Consider the following 8269-nt stretch of genomic DNA (forward strand, 5'->3'; position numbering starts at 1 on the left):
CTCACAGAGTTTAATCTTATAAATAACTACGTATGAAAAGAAATTAATTAATTAAAACTTGGATTATCTAAGTGTTTATGTGTTATAATAACCTTTCTCCTTTTCTTTTTCCAATCCTCAAACAATTTGAGAGCACCGCAGTGGACTAAGATGACAGAAGGGTCCCAGTGTAATGATAGCTCAACGGAGAAAACCCACCAAAGAATAATAGAATTCTAAATTTGAGTAAAAAACGTGAAAGATGAAAAAAGTTGTATACATATATATAAACACACACACATGGAAACGCAAATGGAGATTATGGCCCATAAAGAAAATGAAGTCAAATCCCATCAACTCCTTTTCCATATTCACACGCACGAAAAAGCTTTGAATTCAGAAAATGGTGGCAATGATGATGCCAAGAGGTTTTCAACTTCAAAAGTGAGAGGAATGTTGAATATGTACATATAATAACATGGCAAATGCATAATATAGTGACAGCACAACACCTCTACAAACTGGAAAACCCCTTCGGGACTAACCTTGAATCAAATTGTAGAATCAAAGGCAAGTCCATCGGGCATCTGGTTTTAGTTTAGTTTTCCATCAATGGAAATTTGTTGCGATTGTAAGCAAAAGTAAGGAGCTTGAGTTTGTTTGTAGCTCCACCGAAAACACAAGCATGCAATATGTACCACCAAATGAGGTCTGAATATGTCACTTTATACAACAAGGCCATCATTCAATCTAAGAACACATTCTTCTTTTCTAGTTTGTATAGCTCAGACGCATCCCATGTTACAAACGTGGGAGCAAATATTTCGACGGCTAATAAGAATGTGACATATGGAAAATTTGATATTCTTTAGGTAGAATATTATCCTAATTAGGAAATTATATTTTATTTAATATAGAAATATCTCCCTAAATCAAGGAACCAATTTTCAACAAATCTCTTTGATTAATTTCTATCATTTTTTTGCAAGAATAATCCTAATTAAATAAGGATTATTCTCCAAACCCTAATCAAACAAGGAGTCTATAAATACATGGCTACACAACACACATAAGGTAATTCAAAACTCAATCTCCGAAATCCCTACAAACTCTCGCTCCATCTCTCTTTCACGCGTCACTAGCCACTCGGTTAGAAGGGTGAGGAATCTTTTGCAAATATTCGAATAAAACGAAGGAATAATCAAAAAGATATTTAACACTATTTTGGGTGGATCTACATGCCGACCATCTTATGCTATCTTACGTTTGTGCTCTTTCAAGTTATGTGAGAGAGACAACGGGGTCTAGCCCAGGACAGACAAGAGGTATGAAGTTCGAATCTCCCTCCCCTTTAGTTAGACTACCCCTTATACTAAAAAAAATAAAAAGAGTTGTATGAGAGTGAAAAATTATAACATTCGCACATTGATGTAAATTTTACAAAGTGTGAAAACACGAAAGAAAAGAAAGTAAAAGACATTTTGATTCCAAATAGACTTTCGGGAGTAGTCTCTTCGGTGGTTAACTTAAAAGCTAAAAGCGTGAGGTTGAAAAATGCAGAGTTTCCAGCTTTTCTGTAAGGAAATAAAGGTGGAGAGATTCCAAACGCAGGAGATCTTCCAAGACCAGATTCTCCCTTTTCCATATCTCTATCACGAAAACATTTCAAATAAATAAAAATGAACTTTAGCGACGATTTGTGTGCGACTGAGAATGTATGTCGTCTCTTTGGCCGTGGAGAAGCCAAACATTTAATTATTTATGCGAAAATGACAGCAACTTTTTTCACTTTCGCACTCGAAAATGACACCACAGTCACCACTCTGTCTCAAAGCATATAATTTCAGCTCATCACAAACTTTATTTTTTTACTCATGTAAAAATAAATATCTTTCTCTTTCATCCTCAAGCCTCCACATGTCATCCATACAAAAAAGAAAGAAAAAAAAACCCGTATATCTTAATTCAAAATAATTCATTGATGGCAATATATAACGACTAACTGTATTTACTGGACAAGACAACCCTCGGTGAAGGATTGCTCTCCACTCAACCGAAAGCTGCTTTTAGTGTACCTACTTACTGGTCGAGTGAACTGTTTGGAAGGGGGAAGAAGGTGGCTGGGAAAGGTCTATTTGAGTGAGAAGACTGTGTTTGGTATGGGGGAAAAAAGCAGCTGAAAAGGTTAGCAAAAGCATGATCAAAGTAGCAACAAAAACCCACATCAAATCAAACACCTACTCTATTAATCCCTTTTCTCTCTCACTCATAAACATACAGAGTGCGTTGATGAATTAAGTCTGAAAGAGTTTGGGTGAGAAAGAAGCAAACTACCAAGGAACAGGAAGAGCAGAAAAGTAGAAAACCTTTGATGCTGAGGGGTCCATTCCATTCTTCTTCTTCTTCTTCCAAAAAAAAGAAAAAAAAAAAAAAGAAAGGAAGGAAATCTTTTCATAAATACGATTTAAACTTGATAATGATCAATGACATGTATGTGTATGGTGGTGGTTGTTTTTTCTTTTCATCCCCATCACTTTTCTACCTTTACATATTTCAAGCCAAGAGGTCCTCTTTCTCCATCCCTCCCAAAAATAATAAATTTTCTCTCTTTTTTTTTTCTTTAATAACAAATACAAAATTGACTAGATTATTATAAAGTCTGTCTGTGTTACCTTATCATAAAAGTTAGAGATCATTTGCGGGATCTAGTCTAGTTAAAAATGGTCTTGATTTACATATTAGTTAGTAATTTTATATGCATGATATTTTAGTGCGTAGTGTGTGTGAGAAATTCCATTGAGCCCCTTTCCCTTTGTAGTTCGACTTTCTTTTTTTGTTTTTTTCGAAAACGATAAATTGTATAATTAATATTATCGCTTATATTAAAAAATTAATTATTCATCGTATTAATCATGGGAATAATATTATGAGGATTGATGAAAGAGATAGATACTATATACCCATTTTCACTCCCAATAATAATATTGTTAAGTTGGAACAACTCAATGAGTCAACTCATAACACCACCCACCATGCTGTACACGTCAGCAGACAGTGACGTTGACTGTCAGTTTGTGGCCCACTCACTCAAAAAATTTAACTAAGTGGACACAGCATCTTTCCCACAGTTCTCATTCTTTCACGCTTTCACTCTCCCCAAAACATGATGATCAACATGATCATCATGATATCTATGCTCACCTGGTTTATTTTGCCTTTCTCCTGTGGGTCCCCAACCCCATATGTGGGGCCCTCCTCCTGGTGTGGGCCACACCTTCCACCCTCAACCAACACCACCACAGTCCAAACCCTGCACAGCAAACTTCTCTCCTTCCCTTCCCCAATAAATAATTAAAACCTCTCTCCCAAACATGACACTTGACTCCCCGAGCTTACATACACTATGCCCAAAATTCAGTCCATATTTTTATCAAAATATTAAAAAGGTCCTCCTATTTTCTATAATCTATTCTATTTGTTGGGTTCAAGAGGAATAAAAAAAAAGGTTGTAAAATCGTAATAAATTTTGTTTTGTTTTGTTTTTAGTCAATTTGTATGCTCTGCGGCGATGCCTACGCCGGTTACTGTGGCCAGGCAATGCTTAACTCCGGAGGCAGCCCACGCGCTCGACGAGGCCGTGGCGGTGGCGCGACGCAGAGGCCACGGCCAAACGACGTCGCTGCACGCCGTGTCCGCTCTGCTTTCCCTCTCGTCCTCCACGCTGCGCGAGGCCTGCGCGCGCGCCCGAAACTCCGCCTACCCGCCGCGTCTCCAATTCAAGGCTCTCGAGCTCTGCCTCAGCGTCTCACTCGACCGGGTCCCCTCGACCCAACTCGCCGACGACCCTCCCGTGTCGAACTCGCTCATGGCCGCCGTCAAACGGTCGCAAGCCAACCAGAGAAGACAGCCCGAAAATTACCATCTCTACCACCAGCTCTCGCAGCAGTCCTCCATCTCCGCCGTTAAAGTGGAGCTCCAGCAGCTGATTCTGTCCATTCTCGACGACCCGGTTGTCAGTCGGGTCTTCGCCGAGGCGGGTTTTCGGAGCTCCGAAATTAAGCTCGCTATTTTGCGCCCTTTTCCTCAGCTCCTCAGGTACTCGCGCTCCAGAGCTCACCATCCTCTGTTTCTCTGCAACCTGACCGAGTATCCGGACCAGGTTCGCCGGACCCGACCCTCCTTTCCCTTCTCGGGTTCTTTAACCGACGGGGACGAGAATTCAAGGAGAATAGGACAGGTTCTCATTAGAAACAGAGGAAGGAATCCTCTGCTTGTTGGTGTATACGCTTACGATGCGCTTCAGAGCTTCGTGGAAGCTTTGGAGAAAATAAAAGATGGTGTTTTGCCTGTGGAGCTTTCTGGGTTGAGTGTAGTTTCCACTGAAAAAGATTTCTCAAAGTTCATAACAGAGGATTGCGATAAAGGGTCTGTAAATTTGAAGTTTGGGGAGATGGGTCAGTTGGTAGAGCAGAGTTTGGGACCTGGGCTTCTTGTGAACATTGGAGACTTGAAGGCGTTTGTTGCAGACAATGCTTTAGGTGACTCAGTGAGTTACGTGGTTGCTCAATTGACCAGGTTGCTGGAGCTTCATCGTGGGAAAGTATGGTTGACTGGTGCCACAGCTAGCTATGGAAGCTACCTGAAATTTATTGGTAGGTTCCCGTCCATAGAAAAAGACTGGGACTTGCAGCTTTTGCCCATCACCTCTCTCAGACCTCCCTTGTCTGAATCGTATCCCAGGTCCAGGTGAGTTGTTGCTGCCCTGTAAATCTATATATTGCATGGACTTGTTCTGTTTTAAATTTGATGCCATATGAGGTTGTGGAAGTTTTCTTTTGTTTGCTTCTGAATTATAAAATTATGTTATCTTTACTTAGATGCTTCTGCGTGTAGTTTTCCATATAATTTATTGCTGTGTAAAGTGAGAGTTGTACTTTCTTCTTATTGTTCTTTCTTTTTTTAAGTACAGATTTGTGAATTTGTGATATAGTTCTTTATTTACAAAATTTAATATGTGGCTTGTACTTTCTGACATAGTTTGTAGTGATATAGCTTAATTTTTAGAGGAGTGGGGTGATTGACCAACTACCTTTGTGTTATTTTTTTGCTGAAATATTGGCCAAATACCTGAGTTAGATAATATCAAGGTATATATTGCAATTTGAAATAGATTTATATGAGACCATACTTCATAGTCCATCTTCTAAGCTTTTGTGAAATATTTTTAGCTCTCATAAATTCATACTCCATCCTCTATGCATATTTAAGTAATCAAAAGTGTGGAACAATTATGCATTTGTTGGAACTGTCTGTTCAGAATGTCTATTTTCCAGTTTGATTTCTGACTGTATGTGCCTGTTGAATCTCACAGTTTCCTGGTCATGATATACTTACAGCTTGATGGAGTCTTTTGTTCCATTTGGTGGATTCTTTTCAGCACCTTCTGACCTAAACCTCCCAATAAGTAGTTCATATCAGTGCGTGCCCCGCAATCATCCGTGCAATGAAAAATGCGGGCAAGAAGCATATGCTGCTCCAAAGGGCGGTGTTGCTGCTTCAGTGGCAGGTCAGCATCAAGCTAGCTTGCCTTCTTGGTTGCAGATGGCTCCACTTGGCATAAACAAGGGAATTGATACGAAGGTGTGTATCACGATCAATACATCTTCAATTCACAAGGTTGAATTGTCAATATTGTGCTTTGTTTTTCTAGATGACAACCAGTTGGTGTTCTATCATTCGTTGGGATTTTGAAATCTTTACTTCAAACTACAGGTTTTTTTACATTATTCGTTTGAAAACTAGTTTGTATCTCTTCAGTGCAGACCAAAGATGATGGTGTGTTATTGAGTGCCAAAGTTACAGGGCTACAAGACAAATGGGGTGATACATGCCAACATCTTCATCACCCTCATCCCCTGCCTGAAGCAAACTTGTTTCCAACTATAGTGGGCTTTCAGTCTCCTGAAGACAAAAAGGACAATCAAGGCAACAACACGGACATTTCTTCAAATAAAACTGAGTGCAAGAATACAAATTCATGCATGCCCATAGATGTGCAAACAAAATCAAGCGTTCCTCCCCAAGCTACTAATGACAGTTTCTCATCTGAAGTATGGGAAAATCCTTCGAAAGATGAAGATCTTGAGTCGGGTGGCCTCAGGTCTCCTTCCCTGTCCAATTCTAGTGTGGTTGACGGTAGCCGAACATCTGCTACATCTACCACTTCCGTGACCACAGATTTAGGGTTAGGAATATGCTCTTCTCCTGCTAGTAATACAGCCAATAAACCTCCAAATCAGAATCAAGGACTTAAACAGGACATCTCAGGTTGCCTTTCCTGTAATGTAGATATAGTCAATGGGAATCTCTATTCTGTTCAATCATCATCCTGCTCAAGTCTTGACAACCATGGGCAGTTTGATCCAAGTGATGTCAAGGTGCTTTTTAGAGCTCTCTTTGAGAGGGTTGGCTGGCAAATTGAAGCTATAAGTGTTATTAGCCAAAGAATAGCTCACTGCCGATCGAGAAGTGAAAATTTCGTTGGAGCAAGTCACAGAAGGGACATATGGTTCAATTTTTCAGGACCTGATAGGTATGGCAAAAAGAAAACTGCTGTTGCCCTTGCTGAGGTATTATATGGAGGCCAGGAACAATTGATCTGTGTGGATCTGGATTCTCAGGACGGAATGATCCATTCAGACACTATCTTTGACTGTCAAGCAGTGAATGGTTATGATGTGAAGTTTAGAGGTAAGACGGTTGTTGATTATGTTGCCGGAGAATTGTGCAAGAAACCCTTGTCCATTGTCTTCCTAGAAAATGTTGACAAGGCGGATGTGGTGACTCGAAATTGTTTGTCCCTGGCTTTATCGACTGGTAAGTTCTTAGACTCCCATGGAAGACAAGTCAGCACCAGTAATGCAATATTTGTTACAACTTCAAAATTCTCAAAGGGATGCAGTAATCTCACTTCCACAAACGGACCCTCCAACTATTCCGAGGAAAGAATCTTGCAAGCGAAAGGGCGGTCAGTGCAGATCACCATTGAATGTTCCTTTGAAGACAGCATGGCCATAAGCCAAAACTGGAGGGCATCCTCCAATACAACTAAAGAAGGCATATCCAACCAACATCTTCTGAATAAAAGGAAACTGATTGGTGTCAATGAGCCTCTAGAGCAGCATGAAGTCTCAGAGATGCCCAAACGTGCTAACAAGACATCAACTAGGTATCTGGATCTCAACCTTCCAGCTGAAGAAACTGCAGCACAAGACACAGACGATGGGAGCTCTGAAAACGACTGCCCATCTGAAAACTCCAAGCCTTGGTTGCAAGAATTCTTTGAGAAGGTGGATGATACAGTGGTATTCAAACCGGTTGATTTTGATGCACTTGCAGAGAAAATATCAAAGGAGATCAAGAACAGTTTCCACAAGTTTGTTGACACCGAGTGTTTGCTAGAAATCGACTCAAAAGTCATGGAACAACTACTTGCAGCAGTGTATTTGACAGACGGGTATAAGGTGGTGGAAACTTGGGTAGAGCAAGTACTGAGCAGGGGATTTGCAGAAGTTCAGAAGAGATATAGCTCCAATGCAATTACTATGCTAAAACTTAAAACTTGTGAGGGGCTTTGCTTGGAGCAGCCAGCACCAAAAACTTTCCTTCTCCCCAGCATTATACTAAAATGATTTCCAAGAAAAGTGTATTCTTGTAATTATATAATATAAGGTAGCATGTAGCTTCTAGTAACCTTTGTTTAGCCTCTTTCATTTTCTGTTTTCTGTGTTTTATTTATTTCTGGGCCAGTCCTTGTTTAGCCTCCTATCCCATGGTTTTAATGGGTTTTGCTTGTGCTTGTATGAAACTTCTATGTACCAATTAAGCTGTTTTGCCTTAAATGATGTGTAAAACTCCAAAAGAAAGTTGGGAAGGAATTTTATGTGAATAATTGTTACTAATTTCTTCCTAGCTTCTTTTTTATTTTATTTTATATTTATATTTTTATGTTTTTGGGAGCAGATGCTCTATAAAATAGAAGCACCTTAATATAGTACAAAAGATAGCAATTTGTTCCTAGCTTTATTGTGTTCAATCAGACCATTGGTAATTTTTATCGTCTCTCATTTTATAAGACAAGCGATATTAAAGGAGGAGAAAATCGATCACAAAACACCAAGACCAAGCCTATTAACCAAGGAAAATGCTAGGGAGACCAACTTTAGATACCAACTTGTGTACGTAGTCTCTAAGAGATTGGGGGTCTGATCGTATTGGTGGGCGCGTCCTC

At 39.8% G+C, this 8269-nt stretch overlaps 1 protein-coding gene across 2 annotated transcripts; it reads left to right on the forward strand.

Moving 5' to 3' along the window:
- On the forward strand, positions 2680-7942 carry LOC18787324 (protein SMAX1-LIKE 7). Of its 2 annotated transcripts, XM_020557749.1 has the most exons (4): positions 2680-3425; positions 3526-4725; positions 5376-5619; positions 5802-7942. In XM_020557749.1, the coding sequence occupies exons 2-4, from the start codon at positions 3548-3550 to the stop codon at positions 7668-7670; spliced, it is 3291 nt and encodes a 1096-aa protein (XP_020413338.1). In that variant the 5' UTR covers positions 2680-3425; positions 3526-3547; the 3' UTR covers positions 7671-7942. The 2 variants fall into 2 exon arrangements, with proteins under 2 accessions (XP_020413338.1, XP_007218905.1); XM_007218843.2 differs by having other exon boundaries at positions 2680-4725.

The sequence above is a fragment of the Prunus persica genome, chromosome G2 (genome assembly GCF_000346465.2).
Source record: "Prunus persica cultivar Lovell chromosome G2, Prunus_persica_NCBIv2, whole genome shotgun sequence".
NCBI lineage: Eukaryota > Viridiplantae > Streptophyta > Magnoliopsida > Rosales > Rosaceae > Prunus > Prunus persica.